Source organism: Larimichthys crocea, chromosome IX (assembly GCF_000972845.2).
Source record: "Larimichthys crocea isolate SSNF chromosome IX, L_crocea_2.0, whole genome shotgun sequence".
NCBI classification, from domain to species: Eukaryota; Metazoa; Chordata; class Actinopteri; family Sciaenidae; genus Larimichthys; species Larimichthys crocea.
Genome location: NC_040019.1, coordinates 7,869,576 through 7,892,499, shown reverse-complemented (window position 1 = coordinate 7,892,499; position 22,924 = coordinate 7,869,576). Strand labels below are relative to the sequence as shown.

The 22,924-nt window shown below is 40.6% G+C and overlaps 1 protein-coding gene across 4 annotated transcripts in view; it reads left to right on the top strand.

Moving 5' to 3' along the window:
* gdnfa (glial cell derived neurotrophic factor a) overlaps positions 1-22,924 on the top strand; it is a 64,165-nt gene that overhangs the window by 37,838 nt on the left and 3,403 nt on the right. For 2 of the 4 annotated variants that reach the window (XM_027282064.1, XM_027282063.1), the window contains exons 3-4: positions 7,784-7,861; positions 20,014-20,244. In XM_027282064.1, coding sequence (XP_027137865.1) covers positions 7,840-7,861; positions 20,014-20,244 — 253 coding nt within the window. In that variant the 5' untranslated portion in view covers positions 7,784-7,839. Of the gene's footprint in view, positions 1-7,783; positions 7,862-18,387; positions 19,095-20,013; positions 20,245-22,924 lie in introns of those variants that run through there. The other 2 variants (XM_010738080.3, XM_027282065.1) reach the window with 2 other exon arrangements.

Below are 22,924 nucleotides of genomic sequence, written 5' to 3'. Positions count from 1 at the left end.
GCACCGTTGCAGCTTCCCCTAATGAATCAAGGCAAATAGTGTTTTCATAAGCACAGATTTCTGTGTGTGTAATATCCACTGCCCGTGGCATATTTGTATGTGAGCACCACATGTCACAGCTGATGATGTCGGAGGTGAGAAATTGATGCAGCCCAGGTGTCGCTGCTTCCCTCTCGGTGCTCTGAGAATTGCAAAGTGAACTCTCGTGGTTTTGTAAAGCACCAAAGCACCAAACCTTTTACATAGTGTCGGACTTGTTCACTGCTCATCCTTGTGTGAGGGCAATCTTGAGAAAAGCACTCCCAATATTATCATCTCATGCACAACTGAGCAGACAGCTCCAGCACCTCCTCTTGCCTTTAAGATTTTCATTTCCTACATTTAAATGTGGCCTCTTTGTTTGATGGTCATAGCACCTGGCCAGGGTTATGCCAGTTTAAGCCAGCGCAGGAGATGCAGTGACTTGCAAAATTAGCTTTTTCTGTAAAGTCTAGATAGTATCTAGCAAGATGGAGGAGGATAAGCCTTTGCACTTCTAGGTCACTGCACTTAACAGACCTATCAACATACACCAGTTTCCAACCAGTTAGCTTCACTATAAGGGATTCAGACACAGTAACACATGGAGGCAGATAGTAGTTTGTTTCTTTTCTTTGTGCGTTAATTGGTTTGTTTTCTATATTGTGTGAAATTCAATCATTTCCTACATGACTGTGATGACCAGCTGATTCGTGTCAAGGCCATATAGCATCATGGATACAAGGCTCAACTGTTTTCTATATGTGGCTAAGACAAAGGGAGCTTTCAGTAATTCTGTATACTTCATCAGAAAAGGAAATCTGAAATATTTCCATGGGAAGCATGTACATGAGGTGAATTCGTTGTTGTTTGAAAGCCCAATCGGATGCAATCAACTACGTTTGTTGACTCTTTGAGAGGTGTTTTTGTTTTTCTGAGGTCATTTGTGGTGTAATGCATTCCATTATTCATACAGAGAGTGTATTATTACAGCTATTACAGCTTTAAGGGATTGTACCACTTGTGAATACACAAGCATAGTAAATATTGTGATAATGTGGTCACAAGGCAGAACGGTGTATTACCACTTTGTATGACTTTTCCATTGCCTGGAGGACACTTGTGGAGGATGCGAGAATCAATGGTAACACAACTGTCGCTGTGTGGAACAGTTTACAGGTTATTAATGTCAAGTGGTGCATCACAGCTATGTGGGATGAAAACACAGGTAGCCAAACAGTGACGCATACTAATGTCAGTTGTTGTAGTCAGGCTAGAATAGTGAATGAGCGTGCCATGTGTTTGCTTCTTTTGCCCGAGGTAAGTCCACTACAACAATCAACCATCCAATTACTGTCAAAATGGTCTGTCACCTCTGTCACTCCCACTGAGCTGTGAAAAGGACAAATGCATCCTGCAAAATACGTTTCAAGAAAACAGCTTATACTTGAGAATTAGTGTGTCCTTAAGGGGTTTAAAGACATGCGGCGGTCTAGAGAATAGATTCAAGAAAATCTTTTTGTGTGCATCTGTGAGAAAGGTGTGGATAAGATAAGACGAATTGATCTCTGAGAAACTCTCCAACAAAAAATCTTTAAGGTTAAAATGGAAAGAAGGAAATTAACATAAATGTTTATCAAGGTCATCATTCTCAAGGACTTCATTATGACATGAAAAGACAAAGGGAAACTTGTCATCCTCAGTGAATAATAAAGCCCCCCCCCTCAGGGCTAATCAGTACCCATTGTGTCAGTGCTTTTAAATTGCAATATTGGATCTTCAAGAGGCCACTATGGGTAATTGTGAATACTGAAGTGCAGCACACTTTTTTATTTTACTTTATTTAATGTTTAATGTAAGCAGTATTTAATATCTGCTTAGATAATTGACAAAGCAGTAGACTTATGTTAATGTAACAAAAGCATCCATTATTACATACCATATTCTAATGGCAAACCGCTTTGATTAAAATAGGCGACCCTGAGCGTATCCAAATATGTGTTGCATATAAATTGCACATTAGGTTACAGTCTGCCAGACTACCACTAGACACCAAAAGATGGTTTGTACAGTTATTTGTTTACAGTTAGTATTTTCCAGAGTTTCTACTTAATGGTCTGCTGTAACAGACCCCTCTCAATCCAGGAAAAAAAAAAAAAAGGATCCGGTGGGGAAATTCATACATTTTTTGGTCCAAATACATTCAAAGTTATTGAGTCTATAAGTAAAGGAATTAGCATTCAAGTCATACATCTTTGAGTTCAGTTGATCTTAATGAGTGGAGACATTCAGTAAGAGCTTTTGATCCACAGACTCTTTCAAAAGTCTATCATGTTGCTATAGTTATCTAATGTTACAGGGTTTACACAGGATTTATTTAACTACTATGGCACTGAAAATATTCTTTACACATATAGACCATATAGTTAAACCTTATACCCCATATAGTTAGACCTGACCATATAGTTAACTAATTTTACATTTGACTTATTTCCCTGCCTTTAAAGAGTTTTCAACGTGCACGCTGTGATTTACAAAATTAGACTATTTGCTTTCACATTCATTTTGAAACGTATTTATATTTATAACTTATGAAACAACAAGCTCTTCTCTCGGAGCTCTCGCCGGAAGCAGTCACATTTTCTTCTCTCTTTCTGCGGTGAAGTCTCTCAAATCCTAAATTATGGAACTGATCAGCAGGTCCCTCAACGCTATTGATACTATTTTTTCACGAAGGAATGCTTGTCCGGGAGAACCGACATGTCCTGACGGGACTTTTGCTGCTGTCCGGGAGAACCGACATGTCCTGACGGGACTTTTGCTGCTGGGTACGTGATGGACTCTTGGAGCAAGTGGAACGTCGTCTGCCTGGGAGCTCTGTCCCTAGAAGACATGGAGGATGTCTACATATTTGGATCTTTGATAGCAGGTGTCCTATTGATTGGCATGGGGATGGCCCTGACCTATCGGAAATTGGGAAGCCCCCCCTCACCACGACCGCCACCAACATCTCTCTCCTGTAATGTGTTCCAACAAAAAAGAACACATGTAAACCAATCCACTGTAGAATGTCATATGTGTTTGTGATTGTCTTTGCCTGTAACTGCATTTTTCTTAAGAAATGGTTGGCGCGAGCAAGATGGCTGGCAGCCCTAACACAATTTCCCTTCAGGAATTAATAAAGTATCACTTTAAAATTGCACCAAAATCATACATATACAAAAATGTATTACATCACATTGCTACGACCATGTATTAGCAGTACTGACACAACACTCAACTCGAATTGGCATCCTTTCCTTAGCAGTTCAAGTATGACCTTGGCTCTCTTTTCTTTGACATGGGTAAAGATGTCCTCACTTTATCAAGCTTTAGTCAGCTCCATGCACATGTGATAGATATGGGTAAATTGCCATACCTACCAGAGGACAAATGTTAAATGACTAGTAACCTTCACAGTGCACTGATTTCTAATGTCCTTACATTGATTATTTTTCTACATTATTGTCTCAGCAACACTGAGGCAGTGAGTGGTTAGAGGTAACCTCTAAATCCAGGGCTGTCATTTGGAGTAATGTATTATCTAATGCCACAGAGGATCAACTACTCGTTTATATTAAGGGCTCCTACTGACCTTTCTATATGGATTACAAAAGATTTAGTTATAGCTAGTGGCACAGCAACTCACAGGAAGGAGATTATCAATAAAACTAACCTCTGTTACACAGTGAACTGTGTCAGAGCTTTACTGAGACATTAATGAATTATGGCTATTGGTCTTTTACTCCATGGTATTTACATTGAACATCATATGGTTCATGAGAATACCCTAATGCCCTGTTAAATATTTGAATAATACATGTATATGCTGACGACTGACCGATATCTGAGAAATGTTTGTAAAAGCCACAAGACACATCAGTCTAACTGATTAAATCAATCTAACTCATTAAATCAATCTAACTGATTTAAGTAATTCCCTCTGGGATGAAGAGGAACTGCAGCTATTCTATCAACAGCCATTTATTTTACTTTATTAACACTAATTAACACTAATTACGCTAATCAGGGATGGAAATCGAGAACTGGTTCCAAATTCTCTGTCAAAATCATATGCGTCCGAGCTTATCTATTCTTTTTTATTGATGCCAACATATTTTTCTGACCATCACACCAATGAAAAATTAAATTCCAGGAATGCCATGTATTTGACACTTGCACGAGCACCTCTGCTTCTCAATCAAGCAGCACATCCATTTCCGCAAGGTAAATATCCTATATTATAATAACATTATTGCCACACAGGCAGGCACATTTTCTCTTTGAATAATTAAATGGACTGTTCCAAATGAAACATTGGTTACATTGGCGCTCTTGCACACCTCGCACATGCATATCTTTTGACTCAGACTCAGAGATAATAAAATATTTACTTTTACTTTTCTATTCCACGCAGGAAATTGATCAGGAATCAATAAAGAATCTGATGAATACATGGACTCGATAATGGCATTGGTATCAATACAATCTTATCAAATCCCATCCCTAACAGGAAGAGGATTAAGACCAGAAGAAAGCTAAAACTGTTATGAATAACAATTATCCTTGGGGAAAATATTTTGAATACTGAAATACTATCTATATTAACTATTGGCGATACGTTGAAGACTTGTAGTTGTTAAACCCAGAGGATATGTGAGCTGAAACTGTGAGGTGGTGATGGCTCATCAAACGTCGCTCCTGTAATGAATCAAGACACCAAACACCAGCCTTCTTCCTCTCAGCAGTTTGCAGTTCAGGCGGTTTTCTTTTATAGTTTTCAAGTGTTTCTGACACACCTTGCTGCTTCCTCTTAGTGATGTATTTGCTTCATATCCTCTTCCTCTTCCTGTTTTCCATCACTGTGGTATTGTTTAATGCATTTGTTTGTACAAAGACCAACGACCTCGCTGCACTTGCTCTGCTATGTCCCTGTCTGACAGTGGTCACATGCTGCAGTGTTATTCACTACAGCCATCAGTGTCAGGGCTTCTTGATGATGTGAGTGTTAAACTCAACAGACCTGCAGAGTATGAATCCACCAACTCGTGTATGATTTAAGGGAGACTATAATTGTTCATTACACTCTAGTGTAAATATATGTATTGCTCTTTACTCATCTTAAGAAATTGGCATTGCACAGCTAATATACATGTATATACAAGTATTAAATGAAAAAATATATTAGAGTGTAAAATATACTGTGGTCTGATGTTTGCTTGCAACCACCAGAGGGCGACATGATACATTTCCAAGTTTGTAGGCGACAAGCAAAATGCTCTCGCAGATCTACATGAACAGCAGAGGAGTAGTTGGATTTCTGATATTGTGCAAATCTCTCGGGTTTCACGTGATATAGTTAGTCCTTTTTAAAGACATCCAAGCAGTTGCTTTTCAAACCATTGTGTACTCATTCAGATAGATTCAGATACACCAGTCATTCAAGAAAAAATACACTCTTACACACTTACTGTTTAGCTTCCAGTGGCCTAAGAATAGCCTATTTAACCATTGACACAAGAGGTATCATATAAAAAAATGAAGTCAAGCATGAACTACGCTGAGGGTTTTAATCAACTCCAAAAAGACGTGGAATATAATGATGTTTTTTTAGCTATCATTCTGCAAATGTGACATACAGTGTAGTAAATGACTGATTCTAGAAGAGTTTTTTCTTCATTTCCCCCATTATATTATATATATTTTTTACTTATTACTTCATATTATTTTATTTTTTATCAATTTAATCAATGCATTCAATTTCAGAGTATCCTCTGTTGTACAATTTAACAATACAGTTCATACATTTGTTTTGCAAACCATAAGAGATAAGTGTTTTTAAAGCCATTCAGCATTGTTGGCATATAAATAAATTCTACGTCATTTAGTCTGCATGCGGCTGTAGCTTGCATCTATTCAGGAAATTGGAGGACTTGGATGAGTGTCATTGTGTAGTATAACAGGATACACATCAGGCATCGAAAGATATTCACGGAGCCGGAATAAGAGATCGTGCTCTCATATTGCACATCAAGTTTTGTTCTATTTTAAATGGTTAAATAATAAATTTAGTAAGTGTACCTCATTGCTCGATACAACTAGTTCGCATTCCAATACCATTAGCCACACTGAACTCCCTTGCGACCTTGAACAAGAGCCCAAAGGTTATGGAGCCGTTTCAAATTAAGGACATAGTTATGCACACACATGCATGGCCACTTATGCTTTTGAAGCTGTATCCGACCACACTTGTATGGTTTCATTTCATCAGCAAATAGATGCCTGTGTAGTCCTCTCATCTCTTTGTGGTTTTCTTATTATATAGTCGAGGATCAGAGTTCAGACTTATTACAGATACACTATCTCATGATGGATGATAAGAGCCATTCATGTCAGGATGTCATGATGACGGGATGCTGCGTATGGAGCTTTACTACCACCTAGTGGGTCGTGAAGCACAGCACCTCCTGCAGATGTACAGTACTGTAGCGGAAGAGCAGTTGTAGGTGGTCTGAGGTGGGCCTCTCCAGTTGTAAATAGTGTTCTGACACGTGTGTGACCACTCCGGTGTCTGTGACCTCTCACCCCTGAAAGCTTAGCTTTACCACCTGGGGGTGGACTGTTCTTGATCTCGCAGCACCTCCAGCAAACTGGCACACAGCTCTCTCACTCACAGTCTCCCTGTAAAGAAACTCCAAGGTCCACTTTGTCGTACATGCGAACACATACAAATGCATGTGTGTGTACGTGTGTGCGCACGGTCCTTTTTAGAAAAACAGCTCCATTACAAAGGTATTTGACGCCGAGGTCTTTTGGACTGTGTACCTCATTTCTGAGCTCCGAGTGGCTCATGTTTCTAAGTGTTACTTTTACATCTTTGCTTGTTATAGAGTTTGTTTATATTACAAATGCCTCAGTCAAAACACGGCCACATTCAAAGTTGAAGCATGTGCACCTCTGTGTAAATTTGGCGTATTATGGTTTCTCGTTGTTTAAATTTTTGTATAGTGTATCTGGTCAGCTGTCTTGTGTTTCACCTCTGTCGTTTGATCTGTTTAATTCTGAGGATGCACAATTTTCTACATGGTGCAAGTGAAGGCTTGTCTTTACATCAGTGTAAATAGGACTCAACATAGTAAAACTGGCTTTATCTATTGCTTATGTTGGGCTTAAGCACATCTGGGGTATGTTATGATTAAGGCACTCTCTTCAACTCAGATCCTCGCACAAACTACACAAACTCCCTTTCTCTCTTTCTTTCTCTTGCATTGTGCAAAAGCATAAGAAAAGTTGTCATTAAAGCTATGAAATGTCTCGATGTCCCACATACGAGCAGGAGATTTTGTGTCCAGATGGTGACAGACGTTGGATGATATAAAAACATAGTCCAGGTGTGATATTCAGTGAGCGGTCCTCAGGTGCGTCTTTTCAAGATGCACACGATGAAGTACGATACCACTGTTCGTCTGCAGCATCATTTTTCTCCTCCTCCATGGCACATCGCCCCCCCCGTCCCACTCTATTCACTCTCACTGCCTTACCAACTAATGATTCTCAACACCCACCAGAGCAATCATATTCACCCCTTTGATCACCTTTATCCCTCACTTTAGTAGTGTTAAAAAAAGATACAGCACCAACAATAGGCCAAAATGTGGCTCACTCCCACTGCCTAGCCTACTCTCTTTTTCATTATCTATTCTCTTTTATTCCCTTGTCCACACAGTGCAGAACAATGCAGCGCAGGCGGACAGGGTGGAGGCTCATGACAGGACTGGTAACATGATGACACACCAAAGGCCAGGTGAGTAAAATCCCCCTCCGCAGTGGGACATGTGTCACAGTCCAGCCGTGTCTCCAGCCTTTTTTGTGGTCTCGCGTCTCTCTCTCTTCTTTGGCTCTCTCCCCCTCCGGCAATAACGATAAAGCTCCCATCTGCTGTGGGGACGCAGGTCTTTCTGTCTCTGAACTGATCCCCCACAGCAGTTTTCCCTTTGTCAGATATGCCGATCGCGTTTCACTTTTGACACCTCGCTGTTTTACACTACGCGACAGGTACGAAGGTTCTTCTGTTCTCAGAAGAAATGTATTGGAAACATGATAGTCGTCTTTTTCCAAAGCTTTGCCCTCTGCGCCCTTGTCCTCATGATGAAAACAGTATTTTTTAAAGAGCAGAAAAACAGTTCTAAAGGAATGCATGAGTGTGTTGATCCTCACCAAGAGTTGGATAATTGACCCTTCGTCTGACCTATAATTCACCACAAAAGGTGTAACACTGAGCTTGCCATACAATAACTGAATGTTTTTACAATTTGCAACCTTTTACATGCACTGTATTCTATTACTTCTGTGTCTGCGAGATTGTAGCGCTCACTTTGATATGTATGAGTATGTTTATATGTATCTGTCTGGCTATCTATCTGTCTGTCTATCACCTGTCTGGCTACCCATGAAGGTACAGATCTATCTATCTATCTGTCACATCCATTTGTGAGGGCCGTCGTCCATCCATAGTGTTCTCAGCTGTTTCAGTGCATCAATGTTGTTGCGGGTGTTTCTACACACAAACTCCGCACATGCCAATTGTTAGTAACATGATCCGACTCAGCATCCTAACCTGCAGTGCGATCGTCTGTCACAGGTCACAAAGACAGCTGTAGTGTTTTCAGACTCGGGCTTAAACCGATAAAGTGTCTTGGAATGGGATTGATGTCTGATACGAGGGTAGATTATCTTGTTACAGTCCTGATAAAATTCATATGCTGTCATGTGTCTCACCAACCTCCAAGACGACTGATGTGTCATCAGATTGGATTTCATGAAAAATATCTCAGGATTGAGGGAAAAGTAAAAGCATGATGTTAATGGCCTGTTCACACGTCTTTAAAATGAGTCTGTTTATATTTGTATACATATATGTGTGTGTGTGTTTGATAAACATGACATTTTTTCTTTTCAAGGCTCACAAGCTTCTTTTTTTTCCTCTTAGAGGCTAGACAAAAGTATGCCCAGAGCAATTCACCATCTGACACCTGAACCTTGACCTATGAACCAAAGTGTATGTCTCCAGATACTTCAGCTATCAGGTAGACTGAAAACAACTAATGACAAGTTTTCTCTCCGCCCCGGATGACTCACTGCCTTGTTGTTGTACAAATAATTCTTGTCCTTGGAGCTAAATACCTGGATCATTGCCAAATAAACCTGACCTTCATATTCCGATAATAATGATAACATAAATGATTATCCCAGCATCCTTTCTCCTAATTGTCTGCTCTTTATCAGCAGTTTACGCTCTAAATTATCATCAGTAATCCCTACTTCTGTAAAAGGCGTTAAAAGCCTCTCTGTGTAGGTATTAACAGAGTATAGCATTGAGTAAAATAGCATGTTTACTTCATTTTTAATCAGATACAGTATCCACCGTGGTTAATAAACTGTTTAATTAGTTTATATCTAATATCACCTGACAGCCGATTCAATCTCCAAGGATTCATGTACGCAACCAGTAGCTATCACTAATTTATTTGACCTTGGATGTAAATAAACACTGCAAGTCAATTTTCCCATAACCTCTACTCCAGAGCGAACTGATTAGATTATTGTGGTATTACATCCAATTGTCTCTTCGTTAACTCAATTGTGTTTGATATTTTAGGCCACTTGTTTTGCACTACTCATGAAACAAAGTTCAAGGTTGACGCCACATTTGACTCACCTTTCTTTTCATTACAAGAGCAACCGTGCAGTGTTTGTCCGGCGCTATGACCAGATAACAATACGTGTTAATACTCCAGCCTGTGAAGTGTTGGAGTTGTCATATTAAGTTAGTAGTAGTGAAATATGACACAAGGAGACGCCACATCTTGTTTTAGCATAATCATGAGTCATATTTCTCAGGGCTCGAAAAGTTCACCACCCTTTCATCCACATCTGTCCTTAATGGATTTAGGCCGCCTGGCACGGCTAAGAGTTTATACATTTTAACATGGGTGGCCCCAGTTAAAATCTGAACTTCTAACCCTAGCAGTGTGAGAGCCATGTTCTTACACATGGAGGTGTGTATTTGTGTGCAAGCCCGGCTTGCAGCATTGGGGTGTGAGTGTGTGTTTGTAAGAGTTATCATGCAATGCAGGATTGTACAACTTCAGCCTGGAGTAGAAAAGTTGATCCATTTGATGTAAAGAAGTAACTGGACGACTATAAACCATCAGTTAGGAGTGTTAGTCATAAATTATTCCTCGCTGTTGATGTTTTTTCTTGTGTGTAATTATATTAATGTTGTCTCACAGCAAGAAGGTTCCTGATGGAGTCTGCATGTTCTCCTCGTGTCGGCATGGGTTCTCTCCAGGTACTCTAATTGTTGACTCTGAATTCGCCATGATATACGGGCAGGGTGGTGGAGAGAGAGTCTTTACCATAAATGTACAAAGGATTACAAAAAGAACAAGTTGAGTGTCAACCACAAAGCAAGACCAGACGGATACATAGATGAATTAAAAAGATTATTTACACACTATTTTCATATGTGTGTATTAACGTGATATCAATATCTCATTTTATCACATATCACAGTAATTGTCGATACCAGTGTATCGCAATAATAATATACACAAATGTTGCTGGAGTTTTGACCTCTTCATGGTATTTCCTTTCTGCAGGCACCTTGGAAGTACTTGAACTTGTGCCAGAAATTACAACCCTGACATTTTTGTGTAAAACACTTGCCGTTAAATCCACAGCTTTGAAGTGGTTGGAAGACGTATTTGTTTGGTCACACTAGATTAGCAGCTCCCTCTGCGCTGTATTGGCTGTACCAATCTCTGTATCTACCGAACACAGGGATAGAATGAGCCTCTCATGTGACTCTCAGAGAGCATCTTCCCTTTAATGAGCAACATTAAGACCTGTTATGGTGTTTTAAGTGTTCCTTTTACCACTCTTTTGAAATAAACAAAGGAGAATGTGAATGGATCAGGTGAGTCGGTGTATGAACTCATTAATCTGAGGGTCTGAAGATTCCTCTCTGTACAATTCAAGCAATTTTCAAGGTGACTACACGACGTGATTTACATCAAAGTAGCCATGTGGTCATGCTGCTCTGATCAACTGTCCAGTCTGCTGAGAGCGATATAATATCCTCTGGGTATTACTGACAGGGAGCATGATATGTGTGTGTCTGTGTGTATGTGTGTGTGTCTGTGTGCCACCGTATGCATTTGTGTGTGTTAGTGTGTGTCACCGCGCCCGTGTAAGCGCGCACATTTACACACAGGCCCACGTGTATGAGTGTGAATGTGTAAGTGTGTCACAGTGTATTTATGTAAGCGGCTGACATAAATACATCAAGGAGAACACACAGCTGTCTAGTGCCATGTTTCTCAGGGGTTAGGACCTGAAATGGACCACGGGACCGTTTCTGTTGGGTCACTTAATTTCATGTTCCTCTTCAGGGAACTTGGCTCCCTGCTGGCAGACTAGTCATCTAGCGCTGTCCCCAACCAATTTGCAGCAACAAGCAGCAGCAGAAGAAATGGAGTCACGCTGCACGGCCACCGGATGGCTGCAGTGAAAGAGACCTGCTCTGATCTCTACACATACCAGGCTGGATTAGAACAGGGAACCAGAGCAGAAACAGGATCTGACCCTCTCTGCTATCACTCTCTAACCACTGCCACTCCTTCCCGAAGACATCCTCAACACTTCCTTCTCCAATTAGTGTGACCTTGTTACGCTTGGGACGAGGAAGCTTTGTGAAAGTCAAGACCCAGCTTCATGCACCACACTTTTAGCAGAGCTGCGCAGTGACTGGGCTTGAAGGCTAGAGGTTATAATCAAAATAGCTCTGTCCAGATCTGTAAACTGATCCAGATACATAAAACAAATGGACAACAAGCAACCTAACCGTGTCCCTTGCTCGAGGGAGCTTTTCATCTTCGCCCAGTGGTTGTGATCAGCACTTAGCCAGCCTTGTTTGTTTAGTAACACAGTAGGAGGAGGCCCCAGCGGACGCTCTTTGAATGCTAAAAACCGTAAAGCCAGCATAGCGTTTGACACCGTGCCACCTTGAGGTGCAGCGCTTGTATCCCACTCTTCGATGAGGGGCACCACTGACAGCTGACGAAAGTCAAGGGTCAAAGTCACGACAGGTAGATCAGTAGTTCGGATTAAAGACTGGGCAGTGAAGGATGATGGAGGCCTGAACTGAAGAATCAGTCTAACCACAGATACTCTTGCGGTGTCTATAAGCATAGTGTTGTGTGTATGTTTAGACATATGGCCTACCATATATACGATACATAGTGCACGCATACATTTACTCTGAAATTCCTTATTTAAATCCATCTTTTGTCACGCAGACAGCTGAACACGGACGCTTCTGGAGGTTTTTAGGGTTTGGGCAGTAGCCAAGATGAAGTGCATCTCGGAGAGTCCATTTATGTGTCCAGCTCTGGGGAACTCCCTAAATCCTTCATCAGTATTTGTGAATGGTTTAAAAAAAAGAAGGCAGCAGTGTCGTAAATGCTTACAGAGCAATAACTTTTACACAACAATAACAAAGGACCTTGAATCCATCGGTTCCATCGTGGCCCAATGAAGTCATTGGTCTGAGAGGAAGCTTACTGAATTCCCCTTACTCATGGGGTGATAATTCACCCTTGGCCAATTATAAGCTGTTCACACAGCCATAGCAGCTATTGCTACAGCATAACCCAGCTGCAAACAGTTGTTTCAACTTTTCATATCAGACCATATAGTTTGATAACCACAGTGAAATGTACATAATGTAAATATATATTTGGAAATGGATCTAAAAGTACATGGAGTTTTTTAAATGGTTCCCCTCTACACATTTAGTATCTGTGTCTCAGAGATATAACCTTCCTTACTTCCTCCCTCCTATTTATAACCGTGTCATAGTCCTGCCTGCACTTTGATAGTACCAAGTGATCTCATTTACACACACCCGCACACTCGCTCAGTCACACACACTCATGCTAGCGCATATTTTCACACGCATCTATGCGCAAATGATGCCAACAAATACTCATAAAATGTTTGAGCAATGAGTGAAACAGATGGAAATACTGCACTTGGATGCCACAATGGCTGGGCATTTGGCAGCAGGCCATATCTGAATTGTAGCATGTCCTAATGGATCAGCTGAAAGCTATGCCAATCCTTCAGTATCTGTCCTGACTACCTGCTCTCTGTCTCTGCGTCTCTGTGCCAAGGGTGATCCGGGGCTCTGTGCCCTGCTGACAGCTGAGCTCACTCTGGCAGACAACCGGCACTTCTGCACACAGTTACATGCAGAATACAGAATGAGAAGCCACTGTCCTGATCAGCATTAAAGCAGAAAAGCACTGCTCTGTGGGGCCAAGCTGCCGTGCAGGTACACCGTATTTAAGACCATAGTTTGAAGTGGTTTTGTGATTGAGAATTTTCTCAATCCCTGAATAGTACAGAAGGTTCACCCAGCAATATAAAGAAATCCAATACACAAACTATGTCCGCGCACTGTTCATCAAACTGTCAGTGGATGGCTTGAATCTGTGCAGTGTCAGCTAAGTGTTGTAATTCACTGTCTTTCGGATGCTGATGTCCATGCTGGCAAACTGCACTTATCCATTTAATTAATTTCATTTTGTTTAATTAAATAAACACACTCTACAAACATCCACTGATCTAATAGCGGTCAATATTTTAAGAGTTATTTGAACATAGTTGGTTTAGCTTCCTGTCTGTAATGACTAAATGGTTTGGCTCTGGCTGTTAAACCATTTCGTTTGAAATCTGAAGACGCGACTGAAACATTTCTTTAGCTTCAGCAGGTTTGCCCCTTAAGTCTTCTTGTACATCAAATACCAGTGGTGCAAGACCGGTGATGGACTGGCAATCATGTAAAAGTACTTCATTACAAGTAACAGTCCAGCATTCAAAATGTTACTTCAAATTAAAGACATATAATCAATAAAAGATATGTAAATGATCAGTAGTACTCATTATGCTTAATTCTATTGGCTCCTGACAGTGCAATATTAATATATATGTCTGGTTTCGTATTGATCCTGATGCATTAACATGTAAATAGTGTTTTAATGTTGTGGCTGATCAGTCATGAACTCATCTTAAACTACTGTTGGATAGTTTAATCTATGCAACGCACCAAATTTTGTAAGCCTATCCCAAAGTTTGTACATTTTCCATGTGGAATTTTGTAAGCCTATCCCAAAGTTTGTACATTTTCCATGTGGAATTTAGTGTTTTTCACCACCTATACTATATTACTATACTATTATGCCTGTATAATCCATACAGTATGGCTTTGGGTCAGAGATCCATAGGACTACTTAATAACTACAATAACCACGCAGAGTTCCTGCTGCTTTTTTTAATGGAAAGTTACTGTCATGTTCCTGGAACTAGCTTGTCATAATGTGTGCGAGTGACCATGCATTATACCTGTGATATCCCAGTATAAACATGGCACACATGCAGGAATGCATGCGGTCTGCAACAATATGTATTGTATTTAAAATAATACCACCACCGACTTGCGCTGTGCATGCTCACCCCAGTCATCAGGATGCTGACATCCATTATTCTGATTTCTGTAACACAGTTATCAACAAAGGTAGTTGGGTTTTTAATAGGTGTTATAACTGTGCATTGACAGGACCTTTAACGTGAAATGAACAGGCAATATAGTGATGAAGTTGTAAGTTCATCTTATTCTTGAAAGATCATGGGAACTCAAAATGTTTATCATCCAAACCACATCAATGCTTTAAATGAATATGTCAGTTTGTCATCGAGTTGTATTTATGACATCGTCCTGAGGGAGTTGTGCATAGTTCGTCTTTGATTCATCAAAGAAGACGATGTGAAGTTGGAATGAAACATGTTGAACAAGCCTACAGACGCCCCATTTTATTGCATATTACATGCAACAGTGACGCATAGAATCAAAGGGCATAAAATACATTAACATTACCATGAATAGGTTCCCAGTTGTTTGTCATATCGGTTTGACCGAAAACGAAATGATTTAAACAAAACAAGTCATTATCGAGGGATATTATACGCACAAGAAGACGTGACATTTGTTTCATATTATTTTTTACAATTCTGCATTAAACTGAACCAGCTGCAGTGATCTGGATTGTTTGTCTGCGTATTATTATATGCTCATATAAACTCAGTGGGGAGTTTTTTTCCATCTGAGGTCCTGTCTGTCCTCTGTGGAGGCTTGACATCAAAAATTGAGGTACTAGTCTCGTCAGTGGCACAAATAATGAAAGAGGGCTCTTCTCTGTGAGTGACGAGTCTCTTCCTCACACCCCATGCGGTGGTGATTCGTTCAGCTTACTCATGTTTCTCCTCCAAACAAATTAATATTTATAGTCACTCAAGTATTCAGCCCTGGGGACTTATGACACCCCTCAGACGGTGCAGCGCTCCCACATAAAGGAACTCTGTAAGATGGTTCTATTTTCGGTGACCATTATCTTCACGACTGTGCCTGTATGAGACAGAGGACGGTCACAGAGGGATCGTTTGGTGACACTGCTGCAGATATCTGTAAACAATACAGCCTCTGTCCGGCGTATCTCTGTGCCCTAGTCTGAGATGTCATCTGTGGTGACGTGTAAAGAATATCTCCTATGTGAAATATGCTGCAGTTATGCAGACATTAATCAAATGTATTTTGTGCTATCAAATGACTGGTCATAATAATGAGGAATGAGGAAAGTCCCAGGAGTGATGCTTAATGCATCACTCCTGGGACTTTTCCTCATTCCTCATCAGCTGATTCGTCACTGATTTTGGGACAAAACTGACTGAAACTGAACAATGTGTAAACTAACAATTAAAATGTAATAAGTGTAAGAAATGGGACTAAAGTGAACAATTATTTTCATTATTAAATATTCTACCAATTATTTTATTTTAACTTAATATTTAATTGTAATTACTTATTCTACTAATTATTTTTATTTTGATATTTCATTGTAATTACTTGTTTTGTCTATACAAATGTCAAACAGTGCAAAATGTCCACCAGTTTCTTAAAGCCCAAGGTGTTGTGGTCATGTTACTTGTTTTGTTTGACCAGCCATCAAAAATATTTGTCTTATTAGTTTTCTAGAAAAATATTTAAATTTGTTGATGATCAGTCCTGTCTGTCAATAAACTGACTAAATGTTTCATCTAATAATAATGAACTTCTCATATTCTTCATATTCTTCTACAAATGCCATTAAAGTTCTAATAATATAGATAGAATAATACATTTGTTAAGTAAGTATAATACTGTGTTTGCAGTATAGTGTTGTATTTAAGATATGCTGTATGTGTATGTATGGATGTGTATTTGTGTATATACGGTCATGTTTAATACTGCTGTTTCACTATACATACCATCTGAACAATAAGTGTTGTACAATCATCATCATTTGAGAAATGTCACATCTTTCCATTTTTAAACGTTTCATATACACGTTATACAGTAGCCGTTCTATGGCTGTGGATTTGATATATAAAGAACATAATCAAGAAAGAAGCAAACATGTAATAAATCTTATAATAAATCTGTTTTTTATTCTAGTTATAATTAAATTTAGCAGCACATTTAGATTTCTCAGCTCCGACTCAAAGTCTCCTGATGAACTTTAAGCAACCTTGAAGAACCACGCAGACTTCTGACAACGCTGGCTCTGCGTCCTAATGGCTCAGCCTTTCTTTCTAATGCGCTGCACTGTCAGTTCACATCACATTCATGCATTTGGGCTTGTTTATACAGTATAAGTCTGATTTCCTTTCATTGGTTCGCTTTACCTGTTTATTCCTGTTCAGTAAATGGGAGCCTGGAGGCTATCCCAGCATGCACTGGCAAGGAAAACATTGAAGAGTGCTGCTTTTCAGAGCAGTTTAATATTCCTGTGGAATCAAAAGCAAAAAAAAAAGAAACTAATTAAATCTTAGAAATATGTTATTATAGTGTAGTGGAGCTGGACTTTAACCACTTAGTGTGATGCTGAAGTTAACAATAGGGGAGAGAGATTCACTTCAATACCTAAGTCACAGGAGCTATAACAGGACAGCTCCTATACTATCATACCCCAGTATCACAAGTAAATGGTGACTTCAGTCAGTGAGGACAACTCAGACATGTCAGGTTATGTCTGGAACTTATATAAGTTACCATAAAGTTGCAAACAAAAACAAACCATATGAATTCAAAGGCGTGTGTCATGACAGACCAATGACTAGCTGTCAGTTCACATGAAACCGTGTGAGAACACGACAGAAAGGAATCCGTACAATGAGGAGTTGGCTACAGACACTTTAAGAACAGGCAGGGCGTATATAAATGCTTGGAAGCAAACATGTATTGACAAGAAGCAAGTATGAGCCTTAATACCATTGAATAACAGATAAGTTAGCGTGGATTTAAATTGTCAGTGCAGGGATTTTCATCCTTTTATCGAACAGCCATCTTTAGCAGCATTTTACGCGTTAAATTAAAACCAGAAAGCTTCTTGGAAATGGAAGTGTTTTGTCGTTGGAAGGAGCCGATCTCTTCTGGCAGATGAACACAAAATGACTTTTAATTCTTAAAGCACTTTTCTTTTTTTTTTTTAATGCAGGAGATGAAAGTGTAGCTTGTAAATCATGAAGGGTTGATGGAAAGGTTTTCTCAGGTGCCACATCTTAGCTGGTTCAGTCCTTCTTTTGTGGTCTGTTGCGGTGTTGCCCCGGGCTCACCTTGACAAGAAGCCGCTTATTGAATGACCAGATGCTCCAAGGTGTGTATGAATTACATTTGCATGTAATAAATCTCAAGTGGAACACATGACAAATGTCTCCACACAGACTAACAAACCCTATTCGCTGTGCACTAAATGCTCGCCTCGCGTATTTACAAATACGTTCCTAGTAAATAGCAAGTGAAGTGGGACGTTTAAATTTGAGATGTGGGTAGCCATCAGATGGAACTTGACACCGTTGCGCAGAGCGCGGAGATCAGGTTAGAAACATGCATCGCAACAGAACATTTCCAAATCGCATTCCGCATACTGAAATCTAATCCGAGGACATCAGGATGTGTGACATAATCCCCAAGACATCTGAAAACTGCGCTCCTCCGAACGGGGCTCCAGGGGTGGTTTGGAGAGATATGTGGACCTCTGTTACTCACTGTTTGCTCTTTGCAGGGGTATATAAAAGAGGGGCGGACACCAACTGCCCCAAACGTCAGAGCGCACTTAACTATAAATCTCTCCAAACTGCCCTCTGCGCCCGGTGCGGTGTTATGCGCAGACATCTGTCCTGCTTCGGTCCAGTATGAGGACAACGCGTGTGGAAAGTCTTCGAGCTACATAAGAGACTATCTGAGCTGGAGAAAATGGAGAATAAATACCCCGACCTGTGTTGTTTACCATGTCAAGATAGTGTCAGATGTTGGCGATCATGAACATTTAACGCAGCTGTGGATATAACGGCGCTTTAACTGTTTCATCAAGAGGCAGACGAAAGCTTGTCGCACTCTGGGAAACTGATATTGTGCACCTTTTTGCGCCTTGCTTATGCGCGGGAGACGCTGATGTCTTCATTGGACTCCTTTCAGTCGGAGATGGTGGAACTCGCTCGGATTTCCAACGTGGAAACGTAGCATCTAATTAATCAGCGACTGCAACTGTACCCCCGCAAGGCGCAGTGGCACTCGGGTTCGTTCTCTTCAACACCTACCTTTGGACTGTAAAGTGTGGAAAGACGCATGGTTTGGTTTGGGTGCGCTGGCTCGGAGTATGAAAAACAAAACACCTGGTGCGGTATTTCATTTTTTTTTCTTCTTATATCAAGACACAAGCCGAATTTGAACTCGTTTGTTTTGAGAGAAATCTTTCGGATTGTGGCTGTTGGATTCATGCAGCTGATTCAGCTCGGGACACTAAATGAATCGTGTTTTCTGTTTGGATTTTAACACCAACAGCCAGGCGAATTTCAGGTCTGCATGGGCCATATTTAAGGTAAGTGAAGCATTATATATATATTATTTGAAAATGTCAACCAAGATATTCTTATATACTCTGATTATTTGTCTGTAGAGGACATACAAGCCTCACTTTAGTCATATTTGTTGGAGTAACAGATCAAAATGAACTTGTGCATTTTCAATAACACTTCTTGGGACTTTTGCATTGCATGTTTAAGCCCAGTATTTATCCATGCCTGTTTAGGTTTGCTGCAGACTCAACATGCCATTAGACAGAGTCACGTAAGCTTTGGGGATCGCCATCTGGTCAACTCGCACCATTATTTAGGCTATTGCTGCCAACACGCTTTGGTGCGTGCTGTAACCAACGCATTTTTGTGCGAGGCGCACCCTCCGAGCCTCATTATAAGTAGCAGGAGCTCGCCTGATACCACAACAACATGCATGCATCATCTTATAATCCTGACAGATCTGAACAGTCAGTACAGAAAAAGCAGCAGGCTGCTGGTTAATCACAAATGATCTGAATTTGAGAACAACTCGGTACTTTTACGCGCAAATTTACGCATTACGCGTAATACTTTCTGTATTTTGTGGATATCTTGGCATTATCATGTGCATTACAGCAATTTTCCATTGTGTTTAATTTATTTCGAATTCCCTGGTAGGCTTATTTTAAAATTTCTTTCTACAGCAACTCCGCTATCAAACAGACAAAGTGAGGATCAAAGCTCCTTGACATGATGACAGAGTTATTAATACAGAATGAGTCACACTGTTTCAAACACTTTGATGACTTCATTATAAACAAGACTTGGCCTACATTCTGTTTGGGCCATGAGTGTGTTTGGATTATTATTGATATTTACTAATTAACTCATTTTTTGTGAGTTTTTAATCAGATTTGTTAAGTCTACCTGTTTCAAATAAATCATCTTCACTTATTTTCACAGCTTTCTTCATCGGAACTGAGTCTAAGATGAAGTTATGGGATGTTTTGGCCACGTGTTTGTTGCTCCTGAACTCTGTCGCTACACGGCCTCTCTACCAAAACACACAGCCAGCCAAGAGGACTTATTTCCCCAGCAGCTACAGTGATTCTGCGTCCCTGTCTGTGGAGGACAAAAAGCAAACGTTCCAGCGCAAAGACCACAACCTGCAGGAGATCTCTATGGAGGATCAATGTAAGGCACGCACACACACAGAGGGCATGTTTTGACAAAATCTTTTGTGATGTGTGGTGACTGTGATGGTCTCTTGAATGGTGGATAATTGGCCCACATGGGGGTCATGTTATAGACCTGTGCTGCTTGTGCAAACCTCTTTTAAATAACATGCAACTAACTGTTTAATCATATAGGAATATTAGGCAGCACATGCACCTCATACTGTAGGCTGCATTTTTTATGAGGCCACTTCAGACATGAGTTCCAATTTAGCTTTTAATGACAAATCATTCTTGAGAAACAACATGTAAAGCGATAGCCAGTGGGTTGAGCCAGGAGTGGAGAGTCCTACATTGATAAGGCTCTCAAACAGGCAGGTTATCAGGCGGAAGATCTTAATTTGAGTTTTATTGCTGCTGTGGGTTACACCATACTGATGTCAAAACAAGCAAGCAGCATGAAAAGGAGTATGAACAGCCCCGATCCCAGAGGTCGCTCACCACGTTTCCCTTTTCCTTTTGTTTATGTTCACCCCTGTCTCTCCGCGACTGGGAGACCCATGACCTTTACCCGTCTGCCAAAAGTCAGAAATCATGGTATGTTTTAGAGAAGTCAGCGTGAACCAGGTCGCAGAAATTTCCAACGGGGAGAGGCTGGACAATGGCAGAGTGGTTGAAGCATCTAAGCGAGAGTTCTGTGTTTATGTTCATTTTAACAGCGACAGTGGGCAAGAATTTATTTTGTTTGGATCTATGTGACACTGTATCATCTTCACACAGAAGTATACACGGCCAAGAACTAGATAAGGAATGGAACATTTGGACAAATGTTTGTTCTGCCACCTCATATTCTGTTTGGACCATGGTGACATCACTGATCTGCTTTTGTAACCCAAGACCATTAACTATGCAGTAATAGTGTAAACAACACTGTAGCTACAAGATGTGTCGGCTCTTTCGGTTTGCACGGAATTACAAAGAAAAATTGGGTTTTTCCTTTTATGACTAAAACATCTGCACCATGAGACTGATTCAAGCAGTCAGCCAACAAATATGCTAAAAGAAAACTAAAAAAGACATGACTGTTTAGTATGGACTCTGCAAAGTGATGGCACAATTTAGGCCATGCAAATCACTCCATTTGCTGCAAGCCGTCCGGTCTGTCAGCAGGTGTACACTGCCTGTCAGCTGATATACAATAGGAGGCGTCTAAATCAAAGAGCAGGTGTGTCTAAACAGATTGTCCTGGCGCTCACCTGATATACGAGCGTCTGCCCAATCAGCTGTGGCGCGTAATGCAGATCAGGTGGCCGATGCGCTGCCAGAGGAACAGGTAAAAGAGAGGAGGGATAGGTGACACTGCAATAGAGAGGCCGTGTAAACCACGACACCACCTGCCAGACATCGCACCCCGCCGCCCTGGCTTCTTGACACACATACACCATGATGACACACCACCCATACACTCACACACAGACACGCACACAGGTAATGTAATTAGAGTTGGCCCAATTGATTCATCTCAGAACAATAGGTCTTCATGATCTAGTTCATTGTTTCCAGACCCGCAGGCGTTGGAGTAGGAGAGACGTTACTCTGTAATAGAATCAACATGTAACACAGGAGGGTCCAAGACTTTCAGTCAGTCCTCATTGATCCTCACAGCAGATGGTGGAGAGCTGGGCCGCTGCATGTTTTGAGTTTTGAGCAGACTACAATCTGCTTCATCTAAATGACTCAGAGCATATGATTTCCTTTTATTGGGCCTTTGAAGTCTTGGCATTCTAAAAATGACTAAAAAACATCTCCCTTGGTGGTGTAATTGGTCTGCGCCTACTGTATAGATACAAGCAATTGGTGTGTGGAAGCAAACCGAGTTAACTTGGGCTGTATAACTGAACGACGTTTAACAAATCAGGTTCTCAGGAGATTAAAAAACCTAATGTACGATGTAGGAAGCACACCGGGCATGCTATTAATGCTAAATCAACCCAGTACTGATGTACTGGGTTGTACTGACAACAACAATTCACAAGATGGAATTGACAACACCCTCTGACCTTCAGCCTCCAACTCATCCCCCAACAGCCATGTTGGAAAGAGTTACAGCAGGGCACCTGCATGTCCATATGACCAACTCTGGACTGTTTCCTACATTCCTCCGCCTGAAACTAATCTATAAATCAGCACGCACTGTTTCTGATCTGCACATTTCTCTGTATTTATGGACATTGTCTGCATGCGTGTCAGTGTCAACCCTAACAACAATCACCACAACAATGTACATAAGGGGATATTTTGTTTTTTGCAGAAATGATGGTGCAGTTATTCAATTCTGTGTGTTGCAGATCATTTAGACATTCTGGGAAATATGCTTTCTGGTTTAGAAGCAAAATAAGCTAGATGGGAAGATTAAAACCACCCTCGAATCTGTCCATTAAATATAAGTCTACAGCATAGCACAGACTGGAAACAGTCTGAGCATTTTGAAAGTGTTTTTTTGTTGTTGTTAGGATTAATGTGTGTTAAACTAGTGATCATTAGAAGTGTTAGCAGACAGATTCTGTTAACACTGAATAGAGACGGGCTTGTTGTTTCCCCAGCAGTCTTTGAGATAAGCCAACAGGTTATTGGCTGTAGCTTGCATGAGCGATATTAATCTTGTCTCTCTGTAACTCTCTGTCATATTTTTGTATTCT